Raw genomic sequence first — 25,314 nt, forward strand, 5'->3', positions numbered from 1 at the left:
AATATGAACCATTCACTTCTTTATTCTAGTTCTTGGCATCTTAGAGGACAGCCAATGGGAAACCAACATAGAACAAGTAAGACTTGATGGAGAAGGAAGGAAAGGTCAGGTGTAGGCAGTAAGGGTGGGTAAGAGGAGTCTCCAGACCACAGACTGGCTAGGGGCACATGGGAAAATACAGTACTGACGGGTAAAAGGGAAGGGGAGAGAAAGAGTTGAGAACTGATGGAGAAGGGATGAGGACATACACTCTTATTATGGGCAACAAACATTTGCGATTGAATAGAAAAGGGGGAGGGTTTAAGAGTCCAGTGAGCTTGAGTTCAGATCTTTAATAGTCTGTGTGGCCTCCATGAGGCCAGAGTGAGAGATGACCTATGTACAAGCATCATGGCAGGGTACGTGGCACACAGTAGGAGTCTAAACCCTGGACAGCCGTTATTATTACTAGTCAGAGTTCTGCAACAAGGCTAGGCTTGGTAAAGACTAAAGTGATCCTTTAATATTAGACAGCACTTAACTCTGCTAAGAGGACAAGGGCAATAGCCACAGTGAGAAAGTTTCCAGTGACTTTCATCTGATCAGTCCTGGGGATGCTTACAGAACTGTCTACTTCATGTATGACAACCTGAAGCCTTCCACTCAGGTCAAACACAACCTGAACACAGAGATGCACATTCTACGAAAGAAGCAATGTTCCAACACCCAGTTCTTTATCCTGGCCTCTTGCTGATATACTGGTTTAGTTCATGTCATCAGCTCTAATTGTAGAATGAGTTGGTTCTAGGCAAGCAGTACTGGAAACAGCTATGGTTAAGAGAAACTAACACATTCAAATAATACCAAAGGTAATTTATGGTCCTGACATCACAGTCACCTTCAAAAATAATAAACAATGCCAACTGTTGGTTAGCAAACGCTAACATGCCCATTAGAATATCGCACTTCTACAAATAAAGACCAGGATCACCCATGTTTACTGCATCAGATTTAAATGGTCTTGGAGATCAAACACGTTTAATCCCTTTGTAAACTCCTTTAAGTCAATGATCAGTGTCTCTTCCACAGATTATAATGGTCTCGGTATTAAGGAGAGCATTGATCAACAACGTGTTAACCTACAGAACAAAACTGACTTATCCTTTCCTCTTTCAGATGACCTCTGCTTGAAAAGAAAGATGCGTTCCATCGCTGTTGAGCCCAGAGAAGGGAGAAGGAAGAGGAGGGGTTTGGTTCAGTATTCCGGAGCCCCAGGACTCCTGGATGAGCTGCATCTCGTTGTTTTTTTTTTTTTTTTTTTTTTTTTTTGCATCTCGTTTTGACAGCAGCAGTAGAGTAAATGAAAAGCCCTGTCAGGTAATGCATTTATCTTCATGGGCAAAGCAGCCGTTCCAAAGCAAGAATCTCAGATGTTGTCACATCAGCTAGGACAAGAAGTCATAAAGCAGGACCGCTATCAGTGCAGGAGGTACAGCGATACCTAGACTGTAATTAGGAGGAGCTGTGAATGGGCACTCTAGTTCCAAGCTCACTGGGAGCCTTGATTTTTTTCCTCTGGGTTGGGATTCCCAGCCAAGTAATCAGTGTGGTCCTCCTCATCAGCCATTTCAGAGCTCAAGCCTCTGAGCTGCCCTTTATTCTGAGAGCTTTATGGCAAGAGCAGCTCTGCTGTTTCTCCCAAATGTTATGTAATCAAGAAAAAAAAATAAAACAAGAAAAACAAAAAGTGTCTTTATCCATTTCTTCATCTGATCATTCATTCAACAGATATTTATCCCATGGTCTAGGCACTAAGCTAGGTGTGGGCTAGTCACTGAGGTAGATCCAGTCCCTGACCTCAGAAAAGTTAGGTTCTAACAGGACAGACAGACACGCAGCAGGCGTGTATGCGGTGGAAGGGGGTCAGAGGGGGCGCTGTGGGAGCAGTGAGGAAGGCAATAGGCCAATCTATGGAGGCCTTCGTGGAGGAAGTGGCCTCTAGGCTAAAGCTTACAAGAAGGCTATGAACTGGTTAGATGGAAAGATGGAGAGATAAGAGGTAATAATTTATACCCAGTTACAAGAAGATACCAGGTGTATTTGAGCAATGGACGAAGTTTGTATGACTAAAGAATTGAGGGGGAGCGGGTTGGGAATATAATCAGAATTTGAGGGGGCGGAAGACAGGAATATAGTATCCAGATGATTCTGAGAAATGAGAGAAGTGAGCAACACCGATGACGTTTTCATGCATTTCAAATCCATTTCTCTTAAGGTGGTTTTTCATGTGTATACCAAAAAAGATCTAATGAAAAATAAGATAAACTGAGATATCCCAAGAGAATCCTGTAGTGATTTTTTTAGAAGCTGAATAATCATTAGGCAGTTATTAAAATTCTATTGTACACACCAGTGAAATATGTGAAAATCACAGAGAAGATACTTATTTGTAAGATATGGTGCCTTAACTAGCCCCCACCCCCAAGACATAAAACCCCATGATTTTGAACAGCTAAAACTAAAAATTCAGCAATGAGAATTTTTTTTTCTTTTTTCTTTCACTCTCAATAGCCCATGGTATACTGATCTTATCCCATTACTGTCGATTATACCCAGTAAGGAGTTAGAGAGAGAACTGATTAAACCCTAACCATGCTGTTTGCTGTGTGATTCTAAGCAAGCTATATACTTCTCTGAGCCTCTGTTTCCTCCAATGGACCCATCTCTTAGGGCTGCTGTCAGGACTTGGTGAGACAATGCTGGAGGTGGTATTTCTGGTTCCATTTTACTGAAGAGTAAAAAAAGACTCAGAGAGGTTACATGACTCACACCAGGCCAGCCAGCTACAGAACAGCCCTCAGATTTCACACCAGGGCTGACTCATTCTGCATCTAGTTCTTTTTTTTTTTTTTTTTTTTTTTTTGCCATAAATTTTTTGGGGTGGTGATTTTCAATGATAATATAATTAAATTTTAACTATGCTGACATTTTTCACACCATGGGAATAATCAAAGTTTTTGAATCAAAGCAAAATAAAAGAGGAGTGGAGAATAATAATAACTATAGCAAAAATAGCATTGGATGAACACTTTGAGTGGTGAATTGTGTGATATATGAATTATATCTCAATAAAGCCAATTTAAAAAAATAGCATTGTATTGAGAAGTGAGTAATGTGGCATTTAGAACTGGTAAGATTTTGAGGAAGTTACATCTGTTACTTCACTTTCTTACCTGTAAAAGAGGGACAGTATTACCTGCATTGTCTTTGCCAAAGAATTAGGATAAAATGGAATTCTGAACGGCAAAATCCATCATGGTGCCCAGAAGGCTCTACTACACTATGATGACACTAAAACAAACTTGAGAACAAACAGGTTTTATTTGTTAATTTCGAATGACATGTGAGCCTCCTAAAATGTACAGGAAGTGTACCCGAGCTCGCAAGCACCTGTTCATGAGATCATCCCTTCTCAAAAGACTGAAGTCACTGAACTATTGGCAGCAGGAAGTTCTGGAAAATACAGATTACAGGAGCTCATTTCCCTGTGGCACAGTTACAGTATCACTGGGAGGATCGATGCAACAATCAAGGGCTTCCTAATCCACAAGCACAACAGCTTGGTACAGAGTTCTGCCCTACCAGTCACATGGGCCAAAGAATCAAAATAAACACAAATGTGGCCCCAGTTATCCAAGCCCATAACTGAATCCCAAGTCGCCCCTGGTCTACTCATGTTCAAAGACACACACACTGTGCCAGACTCAGAAACGGACCTCTTCCTGAATTTCCTTCCTGTTTTATGCAGGAAATATAAAATGAAATGTTACTTGTTTTCTCTTTAGTAGGAAGACCCTTTCCTCATTCTCAGTTCCTGATTTACTGGTTTCATAGAAATGAAACATCAATACCAACAGCATTATACAAGCAAAGACAAAACATGATTTTCCACTGTTTTAAAAGGCTGAGGTCATTTTTGCCCCAATTCCTACACAGTGGTAAGCTTAAAATCAAGCCATTTAGCTCACAGTCAGGTCCAATAAATCAGTGGCAAAAATAAATGGAAAAGCTTGCCAAAATGTAACCATAGTAACACCACAGATGCGTCAAGAAATGGTGTGCTCATTTGCTTCATTCCCCATTTCTTAAATTGGAATCTGAGTAGGGGAAAAATTACACAGAGAACAATCATGATTCTGCAATTACTGAATTCTGCAAAACTGCATCCAATCTGCTGTACTAGAACTTCAGAGGCAGCTATGGTCGAGCTACAAAAATAGCCCTGGATGGCTTAAGAGTTCCAAAGCCCTGGATCTGCGATTTAACAGTTACTTGGTCGTCCTGTGTCTCTGTTTCCTCACCTGTAAAATGGGTATTAAAAACCCCAACCTCAAAGGAATATTCTAAGAGTAAAACTGGGCAGTATATCAGAGATGAGGCAATGACCTGAGGCCCTGATCAGGTCTTGTTTTTTAGCCTTGTTTTTATTGGCTTATCTTTGTGTCTTGGTTTCTTTCTTTATTTCTATTAAAAAATAGATAGATAATCCCTGCCTCATTCATGAGATTGACATTAGGAATTATTATTACTAATCCAAGTGTACGGAATTATTATTAGGATATTATTAGAATTATAGTTTTCAATTCTAATGATGCAAAATTAAAAGAACTGAGGGCCAGAGATTCACATTAATACATTATCATGTTTTCTCTGTGAAATGCAGCTCTGCCACTCAGCAGAAAGAAGCAACCTTGGGGCACTGCCCCAAGTTACCTGTAGTCAACTTCTTTTCCTCTTGGAGCCTCGGTTTTATTAATAAGTGAAGTGGAAGGCAGGGCTGTTCTAAAATCTCATCACTAAAGTTCCCCATCTAGACTTCCATTCTAAGTCCTTGCAGATCCATGGTATGCCTGAAATCAGTCCTATTCATTATTTTGCAGTAGTAGGAGGAAACATTAGCACTCTAGGACATCACTAACAAAATATTATTTTTTTAAAGAAAGTCATTCATAGCAAACAAATCACAGCCATAAGCAGGGTACCTTGAACTTCAAATTATTCCTCCTTGTTTTTGTTGATTAAAAAAAATATTTCTAAAAAACTGTCAAAATTTGAAGGACTGGGTAATAGAGAGGAGAAAAGAAAACTCCCAAGCAATAAAATCAGAATCATTCTTTCTTCTTCTTTTGAAAGAAAGCAAGAAACTGTATGTCTTCCCAGAATTCCCACCTCATAATGAGCTGTACAGCAATGTAGTTTGGTAGAGCATGGCAATACCTCATGACCACTGAGCTGCCAATTCATCTACCCCATAGGCTGATTCCCTCCTCCCTTCCTTCTTCCCTTTCTTCCTTCCGTGCCACAAAATCCCTGATTTCATAGTCCCCACGTTTTATGTCTTGCTTTCTCAGATTTGGTCTGATCTAATGGGTCTGGGGCTTTGGGTTTTTTAATCTGTGGAAACAATTTTTTCAAAGAAAATCATATGTGAAATCATGATTTATGAATCTGATAAAGGTGGGGAGGAAGAGAGAGTCCACTGAGGCATTCCCTTTGCTGAGAGGCTATTAGAGTCCCATGGATCTCCTCAGAGGTCAGTATGAAGACCTCTGGCCTGGTCCACCCCATTAACGACAATCATGGTTAACATTTACGAGGCTTACACCACGCCCATACTGTACACAAATGCATTGACGAGCATCTGACTTTGACTTCCTAACAGTTCCGTGAAGTTAGTAGGAGTGAGATGTCCTTTTCACTGTTGTGAAAACTGGACCTTACAAAGGATAAATAATTTGCCCAGCATTCTCAAGCCAGAACTTGAAAACCGAGTGATTTACCTGAGCAGTACTGTATGTCCCATTGTCAATCATGACTCCCTGGACTTACGGAGTCACTACGTGAGCAAACTGCCAAGTGTCCCAGATCCAGCTGTTGAGCTCTTATTTCTCCCCTCAACTTTTCACACACCCACCCAGCAGTAAGACGCCCCAAACTGGCTACTTACAAGGCACAGCATGGCGGTAAAGGTTATCTCTTATGGTCTGCTGGAGCTCGTGATCAGGCGACCCTTTCTGGAACCGCTGATTGAGAAAATGTCGCAGGTCCTTGTTCAGCTTTCCTCCTACAGGAAATATATAAAACAGAATGCATCAACCATCGGGGCTGCCTAGAGACTGAGCAGCCTGAGAGCTGTGTGAGGGAAAGCCACGCAAAGCCATTCTAGTCCGCCACCCTCAGTCATCAAGAAGATTTACTTTAGGTTTTCCTCTGCAGGGGAAAAAGCAAGCAAGAATGTAATAAAGATAAAACAGCATTGATACAGCATTAATTGGGAGGTCCCAGTTCACATAACACTAGGAGGCTCAAATAACAAAGAACTGAAATGAGGCTATTACATTTAAAATATGTGTCGTAGACACTTGCAGACACTATTAGATGGAGTGGATGGCTGAAACCTTAAAGAGGACAATCTAGCAATAGCTGACAAATTACAAAATGTTCTTTGACCAGGGATCCAATTGGAATAAATTTACCCTATGGGTATATTTGCAAAAGTCTGCCCAAATCTCCAGTATTGTTTATTGCAGCATTTTTATAACAGCAAATAAATAAAAATAATCACCAAAAACCTGGAAACAACCACCAGGGATCAACTAAGTAAAGCACAGTTCATCCACATAATAACTACTCTGCGAAAGCTAGATCTTCATGTGCTGGTACTGCAGGAAAATATGTAGAATTGTACCTACTACCTGACCACTTTTGTGTGAGAAGAATAAAGAAAAGGAGAGACCATGTATTAATGGAAGGAATCATCAGAAAGTTTTAACAATCGCTTCCTTTAGGGAGAAGGACTTGAGTTTGGGAAATAAAGGAAGAGACATCATTCTTCATCACACAGACAGATACAGATATATAGATGTTACTTTTCTGTATTGATTTATAAACACTGAACACATAATTTTTTCAAATTTTGTTGTTGTTTAAGCAGTAGTTACCTGGGCTGGTCTATGTGTTTATTTCTTTTTAATTCTCTACAGTTAACAGAACAAAACAAAAGCTAAAAAAAAGTATATTGTTACAAAAATGTATCATAGAAAAGAGAAGGTAACCAAACTTTTTTTTTTTTAATTATAAACACAAATTATAGTCTACAGGATCAGCAGAAGGCTTATAGATCAACCTCGCTAACATTCATTCTTAATGGAGAAAACTGCTTCAGTGACAGCTAAAAATAACAAGGCTAAGATTGTCCTTCCATTTTTTGACAAGATAAAAATTAGGTAAGAGCATTTCTAGCATTAGAGAAACAATGCAGCAAGGCAGTATCCATGTGAACCACAAAATTCACAGCTTCAGATGATAATTTTCCCATGGTCAAAAAGAGCAAGTCATGAGGATGACAGTGATGGTTCAGAAGATTCTATGACCTATGCAGGGGAGGAAACTACTGATCTTTATTTTAGTATCATGTTCAAAACCAGATTCCCTGCTTTAGCTGATCATTTTCGAATAGACTAATGAAACCCAATTTGACCCTTTTGAGTTGTAGTACATGTAAGGCTTCAACTGGCCAAAATGAAAATTCATACGTCAATCTCAGGTCGTTCAATAAACATTTAATTAGTCATCAAATATTTATTAAATGAAGAAGACACACACACACCCCACTTCCCACCCCTCCTTAAAATAGGCACAAGGTTTGAATAGACAGTTCATAAAATATATATATATATGATTGTCCATTAAGCATATGAAAAGATATTCAATTTCACTACTTATCAGAAAAGGGCAAATTAACACCACAATGAGATCCCAGCACCTACCTGCCAGAATGGCAAAATCAAAATCAAGCCTGAGCAAGACTGTGAAACAACAGGAACTCTTTATACTGCTAGTGGGTGTATACAACTTTTCATTCCCTTGGGAAAACAATTTGACAGTATCTTATAAAGTTAAACCTTCATTAACCAAATGACCCAACAATTCCACTATTGTTTATGCAGGAGAAATGAAAACAAGTACACGCACTCGGATGCGCATGCGTGCGCACAACTTACAGATGAATCGTCACAGCAACTTAATTCATTATAGAATAGCCCCAAATTGGAAACAACCCAAACATCCATCAACAGGTGAATGGATAAGCAAACTGTACTATATTCAAATAGGACGCAGCACAAAAATTGAAAAGAACAAACCACTAACACATACAGTAATACTGATGAATCTCAAACACATAATGCTGAGCAAAAGAAGCTAGACACAAAAGAGAACATACTGTATGATTCCATTTCTATAGAAAGCTTCAGAACACGCTCAACTATACTGACGGAAAGCAGTCCAGCAGTTACCTGGGCCTGAGGGTAGGCAGAGACTGACACACAAGGGAGTAAGATCTATGGAGTGTATCTATGTCAGTTTCCTGGCTTTGCAACTGTATTGTAGTTATGTAAGAATGTTACCACTGGAAGAAACAGGGTGAAGGGTACACAGGAAGTCTGAACTATTTTTTTACAACTTCCTGAGAGTCAACAGTGATTTCAAGAAAAAACTTCTTTGAAAGGAGGAATCACAAGGAAACTTGGGAGGCTGGGTGATTCCAATACAGTAAATATCAATTGTGGTAGTAATAACACAGGGTTATACATTTATCAAAACTTATGGAACTGTAACTGTTAATGCACAGGCATTAAAGTGGCACATATGTTCCTCATGGCCAGGAGTTTAATGACTGTGTTATCCCCTCTCATTGATTGTGGGAAGCACCTATGATTTGCTTTTAATCAATAGAATTATGTAAAGATGATGGGATATATGAGATTATATATATGTGATTACGTACACTTGTTTTCCAGTTGCTGGGTTTAAAGAAACCCGCTGTGAATCTTACAGCTACAAGAAAACATATTTAAGATACTCCAAATTCTTTTGAAGTAAAGAAATATAAAATAGTGACAGCCTCAAATGACTCCATATTCAAAATGTCATTCTTCTTTCTCCAGAACACTCAAAAGCGTTCAATGAGCATCTACATTTGGGGTTCTTAATGATGGTATTTCAGTGCATTATTGAACATGTGCATTTAGTGATAAATAAATGGCTATAAAATTCACTAAGCCTGTGAAATGTGACTGCAAGCAAATTCCAACTTTGTTTCATCTGGAAAATCAACTTTAGCCAATTTCTAAATTGACAATAATAATGGATTTTGAAGTATGTATTCTAAGAGTCTAGCAAGGACTACTTCTTTTGCCAAGTAGTTAACTCCTTTCTCAGTTTGTGGAAGCCAGTAGTAGCATGTGTATCAGTTATATTTGATTTATTCTATTTTGTTGTTTTTTTAGTAACAGCATATATCCTGGTACATAGTTTTTCTATGATGTTCAAAAACTTTCAAGAGAGTTGGAAACAAAAAACAACTAACGGAACTGTATATATAAATGTGTGCATTTTATAGTGTGTAAATTACACTTCATAAAATCAATTTCAAAAGTTTAAACTATACATTATTATTGAATGACTTTGTGGTAGTCACTGTTGTAAATGCTTAGTTTTCAACTTCCCATTAGAGAAACAAACTGAAAGAAGAGTGGAGTAAATCTTGGTGGTTAAACCAGACAGGCCTGCGTGTAAATCCTGGTTCTACTATTTATTAGCTGGTGAACCCAAGTGCCTTGCTTAATCTCTGAACCTCACTTTTCTCATGTGTAAAAACAGAGCTCTGATGTAACAGTAGCTCTGCCACAAGCCTGTTGTGAGGATTAAATGAGATTCAGACACTGCTTAGCAGAGAGAAAGCACTTATTGAAAGATGGAGATTACCCCTAGAGTGGACAACAGTTGAAGCAGTGGAGAAAGAGCTGAGATCAGTCCAAAGATGGACGGTTACTCTTTTTAAAAATGCAGATAAACATAAAACCTATTGACTTACATGGCCAGAAACAAAATACAGGCACAGGGAAATTTGGATTAAAGGACACTTCTAGAGTTTCTGGAAGGGAATAAAACTCTACTTGCACTAAAATTGTCTGGACACGTGTAAACGGGTTAACATTTAGTGCATGTTTAATATATTCCTGGCACTGTGCTTGAACTGTAGTTCAGAAAATAAAACCAACTGGTCAATCACTGATATGTGATAGTCACACCAGCCAACTCTACTTCTAGGTCTAAGGCACTCTTGAATTTGACCACAAGGACAAAAGTATTTACCAGCAAAATCTCCATTGCCTAGAACCTAGGATATATATTCCCCTTAGGAGACCAGAGTTCTAGACAATAAAAACACACTAACAGTTATCATTTGAACTGTGAGTAGTGAAGATGTTATGGGATCCAAATGTACTGCTGCCTAAGTCAAAAGCAATTCCCAAATCTCAGGATTCAGTATCTTTTTATCCCATATAGGTCCTTATGAGTGAGACACAAAATTCCAAAGAAGACTCAGGATACAGTATCTCTTTATCCCACATAGATCCTTACTGATCATATTCAGTACCTATAAAGGTGAACCAGGGGCACATAGATTGGAAGCATTCTTAAGACACAGGCACTCTTTGTTTACACTTGAGCTTTACATTCAAACTAGCCACACTAGCTAAAGTTTATGATCATCAAACTAAAACTCCTCTTCACTGCGGATGTGCAAAAGGGCAGGGTTAACTATGCTGCTGGTTAACATTTACTCTGTGTTCCGTGACATTTGGAAGCGAAAAGCCTCAACCTTCTCATTACATTAAAAATACTGTACTTTTTGGCATCTAATCTCCAATTAATTGCCAATTATTAAGGGGACATGTCTATAAATCTTCTCCTAATTGTCAAGGGCAGTGAGCCAATGAAGCAATAAATTGCTAGAGAAAGAGTCGAAGCATCTTCACTCACTATGAAATTCAAGATTTGTTTTGCAAATGGAAAAGAGAATACAGATCAGTAATGTGTGGAATTTTTTCCAAGAAAAGGGTTCGGAGCTTATTTTAAGACAATTTTATCATTTAAATAGGAAAACGGGGGGGGGGGGGGGCTTAGACCCTGTCCTGGATTAGCCATTATTTCATATTTTCATATGTATATAGCTGGAATTCTGTGGCTTTTAAATTTACAACAATATAGCTCTGTCTTTTTGATTCACATTAGTCTACAGAAATTTAACCACGTCAATCAATGTAATTCTGAATTATTTTAAATGTTGTATAATTTTCCATTTAAAAAACATAGCAATTTTATTTCTCCTTCAGAGAGAATTAGGTTATTTCCAATGTTGTTGACAATACAACAACGCTGCAGTAAGTGTCATTATAATGCTTTTTTTTAAACAAACGTGTGAACCTTCTTTTCCTCTAAACTATCTAAACCTGGAAATAGACATAGCCATCTTCAACTTACCTAGGTATTGCTAAATTCTCCAAAATGGTAGTGCCAGCTTACTTTTCTACCAAAAGTCTTGGAGACCCCATTTCCCCACACTTAGGCCAATATATTGCTATTATTAGTGTATCAGGGGTCCTGAGACCACTCCCAGATTTGAAGATTCGCTAGGAGGATTCACAGGACTCAGTATATAATTGTACTCAAAGCTACAGTTTATTACAGCAAAAGGGTACAAAGCAATATCAGCAAAGGGAAAAGGCTCAAGGGGGAACAAAGTCGCTTCCAAGGGTCCCCTCCCCAGTGGAGTCACTCTAATTCCCAGGGCAATGTGTGAAATGTGCCCTTTAGACACTCAAGGCAGCTCATTACACATAAAGGCCCACAGTTTTTATTACAAACTGGCCATGTAGACAGCCTCTGCCTGGCATGAAACCAAGCTCCAGACTCTCAGAAGGAAAGCATAAAGCATATCTTTTGCATGAACAGTTAGAGCACAGTGAGCTGCTATTAGTTCTGGAAATGGAAGGAATCCTCCTGAAATCCAAGTTCCCAGATCCCAGCCAAGAGCCAACTTGGTAAGCCAGCCTTAAAACTAACAATCATTAACTCTTTTCTGCACTGTCCACCTTTTAAAAATCTTCCTAATCTCATAAAGATAAAATGATATATTGATGTTATACTAACTTACAACTACTGATTACTAGTGAAATTGAACATTCTGTCATTTTTTTAATGTTTTCTCTCCTGTAACTTGCCTGTTCATATTCTTTGCGCATTTTCCTAATGGGTTGTCTTGTTATTCTTGATAAGATGCTCTTTACATATTCTAGATATGATTCCTTCATCAATTATTTATGTTACAAACTTTGCTTGTCATTATTTAAACATGAAACAATCCCTTAAAAATAACTGAGTTGTGCTGTTTCTCCAACTTTTCCTCTCCCATGCTATAGTTTTCTGCCAACTCAACCTGAAGCATCATTTTTAAGGTGATGGATTATGAGGCAACTCTGTCTGCTCTGATCTCTATCTCCTAGAATAAAGATCCTAAGGGAGAATGCTAGTCAGCAGATACAGTCTTCATGGTCCAGAAGTAAGGTTTCCACATAAACAAAACTGCCTACGGAATGGGAGAAAATATCTGCAAATGATGCGACCAATTAGGGATTCATTTCCAAAATATATAAACAGCTCATACAGCCCAATAACAAAAAAAACAAACAACCCAATCAAAAAATGGACAGAAGACCTAAATAGATATTTTTCCAAAGAAGACACACAGATGGCCAACAGGCACGTGAAAAGATGCTCAACATCACTAATTATTAGAGAAATGCAAATCAAAACTACAATGAGGTATCACCTTACAACAGACTAGCCATCATCAGAAAGTCTACAAATAATAAATGCTGGAGAGGGTGTGGAGAAAAGCGAACCCTCCTACATTGTTGGTGGGAATGTAAATTGGTGCAGGCACTATGGAGAACAGTATGGAGGAGCCTTAAAAAACTAAAAATGAAGCTACCATATGATCCAGCAATCCCACTCCTGGGCATATATCTGGAGAAGACAAAAACTCTAATTTGAAAAGATACGTGCACCCCGATAATCATAGCAACACTATTTACAATAGCCAAGACATGGAAGCAACTTAAATGTCCATCGACAGATCAATGGATAAAGAAGATATATATGTGTCTGTGTATATATATGTGTATATATATATGTGTGTGTGTATATATAGAGAGAGAGAGAGGGAGAGAGAGAGAGAGAACGAAATAATGCCATTTGCAGCAAAATGGATGGACCTAGAGATTATCATACTAAGTGAAGTAAGACAGAGAAAGACAAATATTATATGATATCACTTATATGTGGAATCTAAAAAAAAATGATACAAATGAACTTATTTACAAAACAGAAATAGGCTCACAGACATAGAAAACAAATTTATGGTTACCAAAGGGAAAAGGGGGATAATAAATTAGGAGTTTGGGATTAACAGATACACACCACTATAAATAAAATAGATAAACAACAAGGACCTACTGTATAGCACAAAGAACTATATTCAGTATTGTGTAATAAACTATAATGGAAAAGAATCTGAAAAGAATATATATATACATCTATATGTATATGTGTGTGTGTGTGTATATATATATATATGAATTACTTTGCTGTACACCTGAAACTAACACAACATTGTAAATCAACTATATTTCAATTTAAAAAAAAGAAGAAATTAGGTTTCCAGAGAGAACATTTTTGAGTTCTCTTCATTCATTCAATTCTGACTGAGAAGACAAAATACAACACTCCTTGTGTCATATGAGCTCCAGAATGTCTAGAAAGTCAAAGAATAGTGTTTCATTACAACTAGAATTTAGACTTTAATAGATTTCAAATATTCAAGGCTAAAGAAAAAACATGAATCAGGATATAAAGCTAATCACAACGCCAGATGACTCTCTGCTTTAGCACCCCGCTTTTTCAAGGAATGACTATAGTTGCAGGAAAGGTATATTTATTAAGGCAACACAAATGGTTTATACTGCAGTGGAGTTCTTACAGCAAAAACAAAAACAAAAACTGTCAGTTCAGCAGTTTGGAATTATAAAGGATAGGGTTTTTTTTAATACAAAATTATAAAGTGAAGTACAAATTTACTGGTTTTATAGTCACTCATACTTACAATCTGACATATATTTAAATTAGCTTTGTCTGAAAAATATGTTTGCTATTTGTTTCTAACACATTTTTCCTAACATTTTTCTTATTGTAAAAATAAGATAAATTACTGCGGAGTTAGTGTTTATGGGTACAGAGTTTCAGCTGGGAAAGATGAAAAGAAAAATTCTGGAAATGGATGGTGGTGACGGTTGCACAACAATGTGAACGTACTTAATGCCACAGACTTGTACACTTAAAAATGGTTAAAATGATACATTTTATGTTATGTAGATTTTACCACAATAAAGAAATAAGATAGATTAATTACAAGATTTGAAAAACACAAAAGTACAACAAGGAAAGTTAAAAATCACCTGTTAATTTGCATCACCATTAACAGTACTATATGTCCTAGGTATGTATACACATGTATACATACATATACACTTATAATACGCTTAGACATTGGAGGACATTCAATCACTCACTCAACAAGTCTTTCTTAAGTGCCTTCAGCCCGATACTCTGTGGGCCCTGAAGACACAGCGCGACAACACTGAGTTTCTGAGTAGGGACTGACACGCCTGTGTTGGGAAGGATGAACAGTGCTGGCCTCTGGGCAGAGGTAATTGTAAAGATGAGAAGGGAAACAAGAAGCTGGTTTGCTTTGCCAAGTGTGGGGGGAAAGCATTCTAAGCAGAAGGACAGCATGTGCAAAAGTTTCAGAAGCAGAAAAGAGGTTAACATGTTAGAGAAACAGCACAACGCTCGGACAAGGGGTAGGCTCAGACTGAGGTTACAAAGAGAAGCAGGGACCAGATAATTCTGTACCTCGCAGGCCATGAGAAAAAGTCTGTATTTTATTCTAAGCTCAGTAGGAATCCCACTCAAGGGATTTTAGTCAGGGAGGTGGGAATGTCTGGTCTAAATTTTGAGAGGACTCTTGCAGCTGTGCAGTGGGTCAAGTGTACAGGCAGGTTATGGGATGAAATCAGTGAAGCTGACCCAACAAGACCTGAAGGGACCTGGATTAAAGAAATGGCCGGGAAGAGGGGCAGCAGGTAACAGAGGCGATGTAATTTAAAGCTGAAACTGATAGTGTTCGTCAGTGTGATAGAGGAAGATACCAAATGCAAGGCAGGAGGTCAAAAATGACTTCTAGGAACTTCCCTGGCGGTCCAGTGGTTAGGACTCCCCGCTTCCACTGCAGGGGGCGCGGCTTCAATCCCTGGTCGGGGAGATAGGGTCCCGCATGCCACGCGGCACGGCCAAATAATCAAAATGACTTAAATGTCTGAGCTTAACTGGTCATGAACAGATCTGAGTGGAATTCAGAATTCCATGAGGTCCCTATTTAACATGAGATGTGTAGGATCATGTGATGTATGTGATTTATATCCATATGTTCTAACAAGTAATTCATAAGCATTTCCAATATACTATCAGTGCTCAAAATATACTTTTAATAGTTATAGTATTTTAGCTTATCAGTGTATCACAACCTACGTAATCTTTACCAATTATTAAGCATATGAATTGTTTCCACTGTGTTTATCCTCCTTATACAAAATCTACCGTTATTTCTGATTACTTTCTCATGATTCTTAGAGTGAAAATATTGGGACAAAAGGCATAAAAATGTTTAAGGCTCTTGACAGAAAATCCCCTCCAAAAAGATTATATCAGCTTCCCTTCATCCAGCTTGATTTTAAATGGCTCCAAAATAGCAGTGTGGATTCACCGTAATATTATTGGCTTTATATTAATAGATATTTAGATGTCTTTCCTTTAAAAAAAAACGATTATAAACAATGCTGTAATGGAAAACCTTGAATATGAATATTTGCTGAAACTTCCTGAAAGCAGAATAAATAAAGCAATGAGTATGAACATTATATTTAAAGATTCTTGGCACATATTGACAAATTGCATTCCACACAGCAATTTCTGAAGGAAATAAAATATCACTTATTTGACAATTACAGTGTTCAAATGAGAATGATTTTCTCCTTTTAATTATGTGATTTAAAAAAAGTTTCCAACTATAATTCAAAGAGATGCCAGCCCTGTATTAGAGAGTAAGCATGGATGGTAAAACTAAGTTTCTTTTCATTCTGAGAAACTGTTGCTTCTGATGAGAAAATTAATTTGGAGAATGGCTTGTTGAGAAATAATGAATGAATTCCATTATCATATGTATTTAAATAAAAAAATAAAAACAAACAAAAGAACCCTTGTGTCTAAAACACACACAAGTTGGGAACACTCAGTGTGCGAGTTACTTACAGAATTACTTCCAAGTCCCTTTCCCCAAATGACATGCAAGCATTGGTCTAGGTCAGGAGTCAGCAAAAATTTTCTGTAAAGGGCCAACAGCCAGATAGCACATATTTTCCGGCTTTGGGAGCATATATGGACTCTGTCCAACTAGTCAACTCTGCCTTTGTAGTATGAAAGTAGTCATAGATTATATGTAAACAAGGTTGTTTTCTAATAAAACTTTATTTACAAACACGGGCAGCAGATTTGGCCCAAGGGCCATAGTTGACTAACTCCTGGTCCAGATGTTGGTCCTCCATCTCTAGATGAGCAATTCTCCTTGTGTAATTCTTAGTAGAGGGTATTCATTGTCTCCAAGATAAGCCTAAGTAGCATTACCCAGAAGCTTGTTGAAACGCAAATTACTGGACTCCAAGACTTACTGAATTAGAACCTCTGAAGGTCAGGTTTAGCAATCTATGGTTTAACAAGCCTTCCAGGTGATTCTAATACATGCTAAAGTTTTCAAACCAACGGTCTAAGCTCAGCAAAGTCCCTTAACAAAATGTAGGGAGCTAGGCTCTGAGGATGAGCATACTTTCCTATTTCTCTCATCTCTTGCAAACCTCAAGAGAGATGCTGCCACTCCACTACTGGACTAGTAATAACACCTTATAATAAGAGGCACAGCACACATGACTCCAGGCAGGTGGTACCTCATCAGACCTGCAGAGATTGAATCCTTTCCCCTAGTGGTACAAAGACTGTTGTTCTTTCAGTCTTGTTTCTGCATAACTTAAAAAAAAAAAAGAAAAGAAAAGAAAAATGTGCGGCAAGTCTGTCATGTGAAATAGAGTCTGTGGGACAGATTTACATACGCTGATGAAGCTCTAGAAACTACTATTACATTTAACTCCCCACAGGGACAAGCATGAAACATTTTGGCAGTGCTTCAGGATATTTGTTGTATTATTATTTCCCGCCTGCCTTCTCTGTTCTTATTTTCCTGGTCAATCTTTTGATAACAAATTTTATCCCACAGTGAGAAGAAACTAGAATTAAGCATGGAAAGAAAATCAAGGTTTAAATTCCATCATCTCTATTTTTTTCATTATTTCCAGCCTTTTGTGATTCTTATATTTATTCCAGTTGAACCAGTGCAGTAGAATAACACCTGTTCTGAAAAAAAATAAAATACTTACAAAAAGAAAGAAGAAAGACAATGTTCCCCTGCTGGCAACATTACATAGCTGATGTGAGCTTATGCCTACCCTAACCAACAAACAGCTGCATGACCTCACCAAAAGCTGAAGTCAGATATCTCTACACTCAGAATCTTGAATGGAATCTGAAGATGTGTGTGTGTCCTTCAACAAGACACTAAATACTTTAAAAGACATGAGGATCTAACAGAAGTGTGCTCGGGCAACCTGCTGGACTCAAGTGTTGACAGTGAACATTGATGGAACACTTCTGACACGCCAGCCACAGTGCTAAGTAACAACTTCACAATCCTCACTCCAACCCAATGAGGTTGGTTCTATTTCCAATCCTATTTTACAGAAGAATAAACTAGGCTCACAAATTGCCCCATCACCCAGGTAATACGGCAAAGTGGAAATATGTGTAAATAGAGAGAGATGAAATGGGCGTGGCAAGATGTTAATAGCAGGTCACTGACATTATGCTGTTTTTTTCACTAGCCATATGGGTTTGAAATTTTTCTAAATACCAAAGAGTAGGGGAGGACCTTCAAGATGGTGGAGGAGTGAGACGTGGAGATCAGCTTCCTCCTCATAAATACATCAGAAATACATCTACATATGGAACAACTCCTACAGAACATCTACTGAACACTGGCAGAAGACCTCAGACTTCCCAAAAGGCAAGAAACTCCCCACGTACCTGGCCGTTTGGCTGACAGGGTCTTGGTGCTCTGGCCAGGTGTGAGGTCTGTGCCTCTGAGGTGGGAGAGCCGAGTTCAGAACATTGGTCCACCAGAAACCTCCCGGTTCCACGTAATATTAAACAGAGAAAGCTCTACCAGAGATCTCCATCTCAATGCTAAAACCCAGCTCCACTCAGCAACCAGCAAACTACAGTGCTGGACACCCTATGCCAAACAATTAGCAAGATAGGAACACAACCCCACCATTAGCAGAGAGGCTGCCTAAAATCATAAGGTCACAGACACCCCAAAACACACCACCGGATGTGGTCCTGCAGACCAGAAAGACGAGATCCAGCCTCATCCTCCAGAACACAGGCACCAGTCCCCTCCACCAGGAAGCCTACACAACCCACTGAACCAACCTTAGCCACTGGGGGCAGACAACAAAAACAATGGGAACTATGAACCTGTAGCCTGTGAAAAGGAGACCCCAAACACAGTAAGTTAAGCAAAATGAGAAGACAGAGAAACACAAAGCACATGAAGGAGCAAGGTAAAAACCCACCAGACCAAACAAATGAAGAGGAAACAGGCAGTCTACCTGAAAAAGAATTCAGAGTAATGATAGTAAAGATGATCCAAAATCTTGGAAATAGAATGGAGAAAATACAAGAAACGTTTAACAAGGACGTAGAAGAACTAAAGAGCAAACAAACAATGATGAACAACACAATAAATGAAATTAAAAATTCTCTATAAGGAATCTATAGAAGAATAGCTGAGGCAGAAGAATGGATAAGTGACCTGGAAGATAAAATAGTGGAAATAACTACTGCAGAGAAGAATAAAGAAAAAAGAATGAAAAGAACTGAGGAGAGTCTCAGAGACCTCTGGGATATTAAACGCACCAACATTCGAATTATAAGGGTCCCAGAAGAAAAAGAGAAAAAGAAAGGGACTGAGAAAATATTTGAAGAGATTATAGTTAAAAACTTCCTTAATATGGGAAAGGAAAGAGTTAATCAAGTCCAGGAAGCGCAGAGAGTCCCATACATGATAAATCCAAGGAGAAACACACCAAGACACATATTAATCAAACTATCAAAAATTAAATGCAAACAAAAAATATTAAAAGCAGGAAGGGAAAAACAACAAATAACATACAAAGGAATCCCCATAAGGTTAACAGCTGATCTTTCAGCAGAAACTCTGCAAGCCAGAAGGGAGTGGCAGGACATATTTAAAGTGATGAAAGGGATAAACCTACAACCAAGATTACTCTACCCAGCAAGGATCTCATGCAGATTCGATGGAGAAATTAAAACCTTTAGAGACAAGCAAAAGCTAAGAGAATTCAGCACAACCAAACCAGCTTTACAACAAATGCTAAAGAACTTCTCTAGGCAGGAGACACAAGAGAAGGAAAAGAACTACAATAACAAACCCAAAACAATTAAGAAAAGGGTAATAGGAACATACATATTGATAATTACCTTAAATGTAAATGGATTAAACGCTCCCACCAAAAGACACAGACTGGATGAATGGATACAAAAACAAGACCCCTATATATGCTGTCTACAAGAGACCCACTTCAGACCTAGGGACACATACAGACTGAAAGTGAGGGGATGGAGAAAGATATTCCATGCAAGTGGAAATCACAAGAAAGCTGGAGTAGCAATTCTCACGTCAAACAAAATAGACTTTAAAATAAAGACTATTATGAGAGACAAAGAAGGACACTACATAATGATCAAGGGAGCATTCCAAGAAGAAGATATAACAATTGTAAATATTTATGCACCCAACATAGGAGCACCTCAATACGTAAAGCAAATACTAACCGCCATAAAAGGGGAAATCGACAGGAACACAATCATAGTAGGGGACTTTAACACCCCACTTTCACCAATGGACAGATCATCCAAAATGAAAATAAATAAGGAAACACAAACTTTAAATGACACATTAAACAAGATGGACTTAATTGATATTTATAGGACATTCCATCCGAAAACAACAGAATATATTATCTTCTCAAGTGCTCGTGGAACATTCTCCAGGATCATATCTTGGGTCACAAATCAAGCCTTCGTAAATTTAAGAAAATTGAAATCATATCAAGTATCTTTTCCGACCACAATGCTATGAGACTAGATATCAATTACAGGAAAAAATCTGTAAAACATACAAACACATGGAGGCTAAACAATACACTACTTAATAACCAAGAGATCACTGAAGAAATCAAAGAGGAAATCAAAAAATACCTAGAAACAAATGACAATGAAAACACGATGACCCAAAACCTATGGGAGGCAGCAAAAGCAGTTCTAAGAGGGAAGTTTATAGCAATACAATCCTACCTCAAGAAACAAGAAACATCTCAAACAAACAACCTAACCTTACACCTAAAGCAATTAGAGAAAGAAGAACAAGAAAACCCCAAAGTTAGCAGAAGGAAAGAAATCATAAAGATCAGCTCAGAAATAAATGAAAAAGAAATGAAGGAAACAATAGCAAAGATCAATAAAACTAAAAGCTGGTTCTTTGAGAAGATAAACAAAATTGATAAACCATTAGCCAGACTCATCAAGAAAAAAGGGAGAAGACTCAAATCAACAGATTTAGAAATGAAAAAGGAGAAGTAACAACTGACACTGCAGAAATACAAAGGATCATGAGAGATTACTACAAGCAACTCTATGCCAATAAAATGGACAACCTGGAAGAAATGGACAAATTCTTAGAAAAGCACAACCTTCTGAGACTGAACCAGGAAGAAACAGAAAATATAAACAGACCAATCAGAAGCGCTGAAATTGAGACTGTGATTAAAAATCTTCCAACAAACAAAAGCCTAGGACTAGATGGCTTCACAGGTGAATTCTATCAAACATTTAGAGAAGAGCTAACACCTATCCTTCTCAAGTCTTCCAAAATATAGCAGAGGGAGAAACACTCCCAAACTCACTCTACGAGGCCACCATCACCTGATACCAAAACCAGACAAAGATGTCACAAAGAAAGAAAACTACAGGCCAATATCACTGATGAACATACATGCAACAACCCTCAACAAAATCCTAGCAAACAGAATCCAACAGCACATTAAAAGGATCATACACCATGATCAAGTGGGGTTTGTCCCAGGAATGCAAGGATTCTTCAATATATGCAAATCAATCAATGTGATCCACCATATTAACAAATTGAAGGAGAAAAATCATATGATCATCTCAATAGATGCAGAAAAAGCTTTTGACAAAATTCAACACCCATTTATGATAAAAACCCTCCAGAAAGTAGGCATAGAGGGAACTTACCTCAACATCATAAAGGCCATGTATGACAAACCCACAGCCAACATCGTTCTCAATGGTGAAAAACTGAAACCATTTCCTCTATGATCAGGAACAAGACAAGGTTGTGCACTCTCACCACTATTATTCAACATAGTTTTGGAAGTTTTAGCCACAGCAATCAGAGAAGAAAAAGAAAGAAAAGGAATCCAAAGCAGAAAAGAAGAAGTAACACTGTCAATGTTTGCAGATGACATGATATTATACATAGAGAATCCTAAAGATGTTACCAGAAAACTACTAGAGCTAATCAATGAATTTGGTAAAGTAGCAGGATACAAAATTAATGCACAGAAATCTCTTGCATTCCTATACTCTGATGATGAAAAATCTGAAAGTGAAATTAAGGAAACACTCCCATTTACCACTGCAACAAAAAGAATCAAATACCTAGGAATAAACCTACCTAAGGAGACAAAAGACCTGTATGCAGAAAACTATAAGACACTGATGAAAGAAATTAAAGATGATAGAAACAGATGGAGAGATATACCATGTTCTTGGATTGGAAGAATCAACATTGTGAAAATAACTATACTACACAAAGCAATCTACAGATTCAATGCAATCCCTATCAAACTACCAGTGGCATTTTTCACAGAACTAGAACAAAAAATTTCACAATTTGTACAGAAACACAAAAGACCCCGAATAGCCAAAGCAACCTTGAGAAAGAAAAACTGAGCTGGAGGAATCAGGCTCTGGGACTTCAGATTATACTACAAAGCTACAGTAACAAGACAGTATGGTACTGGCACAAAAACAGAAATATAGATCAATGGAACAGGATAGAAAGCCCAGAGATAAACCCACACACATATGGTCACCTTATCTTTGATAAAGGAGGCAAGAATATACAATGGAGAAAAGACAGCCTCTTCAATAAGTGGTGCTGGGAGAACTGGACAGCTGCATGTAAAAGACTGAAATTAGAACACTCCCTAACACCATATAGAAAAATAAACTCAAAATGATTAAAAACCTGAATGTAAGGCCATACACTATAAAACTCTTACAGGAAAACATAGGCAGAACACTCTATGACATAAATCACAGCAAGATCCTTTTTGACCCACCTCCTAGAGAAATGGAAATGAAAATAAAAATAAACAAATGGGACTTCATGAAACTTAAAAGCTTTTGCACAGCAATGAAAACCATAAACAAGTCAAAAAGACAGCCCTCAGAATGGGAGAAAATATTTGCAAATGAAGCAGCTGACAAAGGATTAATCTCCAAAATATACAAGCAGCTCATGCAGCTCAATATCAAAAAAAGACAACCCAATCCAAAAATGGGCAGAAGACCTAAATAGACATTTCTCAAAAGAAGATATACGGACAGCCAACAAACACATGTAAGAATGCTCAACATCACTAATCATTAGAGAAATGTAAATCAAAACTACCATGAGGTATCACCTCACACCGGTCAGAATGGCCATCATCAAAAAATCTACAGACATGGAAGCAACCTAAGTGTCCATCATCAGATGAATGGATAAAGAAGATGTGGCACATATATACAATGGAATATTACTCAGCCATAAAAAGAAATGAAATGGAGTTATTTGTAATGAGGTGGATGGAGTTAGAGTCTGTCATACAGAGTGAAGTAAGTCAGAAAGAGAAAAACAAATACAGTATGCTAACACATATATATGGAATCTAAGGAAGAAAAAAAAAAGGTCATGAAGAACCTAGTGGCAAGACGGGAATAAAGACACAGACCTACTAGAGAATGGACTTGAGGATATGGGGGGGGGTGGTGAGATGTGACAGGGTGAGAGAGTGTCATGGACATATATATACACTACCAAATGTAAAACAGATAGCTAGTGGGAAGCAGCCGCATAGCACAGGGAGATCAGCTCAGTGCTTTGTGACCACCTAGAGGGGTGGGATAGGGAGGGTGGGAGGGAGGGAGATGCAAGAGGGAAGAGATATGGGAACATATGTATATGTATAACTGATTCACTTTGTTATAAAGCAGAAACTAACACACCATTGTAAAGCAATTATACTTCAATAAAGATGTTTAAAAAAAAATCTACAAACAATAATTGCTGGAGAGGGTGTGGAGAAAAGGGAACCCTCTTGCACTGTTGGTGGGAATGTAAATTGATACAGCCACTATGGAGAACAGTATGGAGGTTCCTTAAGAAACTAAAAATAGAACTACCATACGACCCAGCAATCCCACTACTGGGCATATATCCTGAGAAAACCATAATTCAAAAAGAGTCTTGTACCACAGTGTTCATTGCAGCTCTATTTACAATAGCCAGGACGTGGAAGCAACCTAAGTGTCCATGGACAGATGAATGGATAAATAAGATGTGGCCCATATATACAATGGAATATTACTCAGCCATAAAAAGAAACGAAATTGAGTTATTTGTAGTGAGGTGGATGGATCTAGAGTCTGTCATACAGAGTTAAGTAAGTCAGAAAGAGAAAAACAAATACCATTTGCTAACCTATATATATGGAATCTAAAAAAAAAAAGGTTATAAGGAACCTGGGGCAGGACAGGAATAAACACACAGGTGTAGAGAATGGACTTGAGGGCACGGGGTGGGGGGAAGGGTAAGCTGGGACGAAGTGAGAGAGTAGCATGGACTAATATATACTACTAAATGTAAAACAGAGAGCTAGTGGGAAGCAGCCGCATAGCACAAGGAGATCAGCTCGGTGCTTTGTGACCACCTAGAGGGGTGGGATAGGGAGGATGGGGGGGAGACGCGAGAGGGAGGAGATATGGGGATATATGTACATGTATAGCTGATTCACTTTGTTATAAAGGAGAAACTAACACACCATTGTGAAGCAATTATACTCCAATAAAGATGTTTTTAAAAAAAAAGAGTAAAATAAAATGATTATTTTTCTTAAGCAGTTATACTCACCATGCCACTAGAAAACATCTATGTGAATCTCAATATAAAAACCAAAGACAGACTTCCCATGAAACTGGTACATTGTACAGTTGTCCCAATATCCTCTTGACGCTCAACATATGTAGAAACCAAGGAAGTGACACCTGAACAGCATTAGCTTCCAGAGAACACTCAGCCAGGGAGTGTAAGCAAGGTTCCTTCCTAGGAACCGGCACCCCGGACTGAAGCCCTGTACTCTTGGGTCTTAGGACACTGCTGACAAGTAAGAAGTTTTAAATGTGCTTATGCAAATACAAACTGAGATCCCATTGGCATTCTATAGCCTTGAAAATCCACAGTAATTAACACAACTGTTCCCCTACCCTCCTAACCTCACTCCAATTTATTCTCAGACAGCAATGGATAATCCGGGTGGTAAACTATATTCTAATATGGTCTGATATCATTCAAGCAACAGTAGGCTGTGGCCAGAGTTCCAGGTCCTCTGACGTACACTGGGAAATCTCATACAAGCAGGGTAACATCAGCACACGCCACTCTAATTTCTGCTGGATTTTGAGAACAGAGACCACCAGCGATATCTGCACATCATCTGATGGGTCTGAAAAAGGTGAGACCATTTCCCCGGAGCAAAGCATCTTTATGAGTCTATGTTTTACACGGCGCCCCTCTTTAAAAATCTTTCAAAGCTGGAAACAAACGAGAGAATCACAAGTATATGGTTCCAGACAGGCAAGAATGGAAAGAAAAACATCTTGCATCAGTAAGAGTCTACAGCAGAAGCAGGCAACATTTTTCTGAAAGGTCAGATAGTAAATATTTTAGGCTTGTCAGGCTGTAAAGTCTATGTTCCAACTATTTAGCTCTGCTTT

General features: G+C 38.2%; 1 protein-coding gene across 15 annotated transcripts in view; it reads right to left on the reverse strand.

The window, feature by feature from the left end:
• MAGI1 (membrane associated guanylate kinase, WW and PDZ domain containing 1) overlaps positions 1-25,314 on the reverse strand; it is a 610,393-nt gene that overhangs the window by 242,018 nt on the left and 343,061 nt on the right. For all 15 annotated transcript variants that reach the window (XM_036868494.1, XM_036868484.1, XM_036868492.1 and 12 more), the window contains exon 2: positions 5,987-6,103. In XM_036868494.1, the coding sequence (XP_036724389.1) occupies positions 5,987-6,103 (117 nt within the window). The remainder of the gene's footprint in view (positions 1-5,986; positions 6,104-25,314) is intronic.

This window comes from Balaenoptera musculus, chromosome 11, assembly GCF_009873245.2.
Source record: "Balaenoptera musculus isolate JJ_BM4_2016_0621 chromosome 11, mBalMus1.pri.v3, whole genome shotgun sequence".
Taxonomy (NCBI): domain Eukaryota; kingdom Metazoa; phylum Chordata; class Mammalia; order Artiodactyla; family Balaenopteridae; genus Balaenoptera; species Balaenoptera musculus.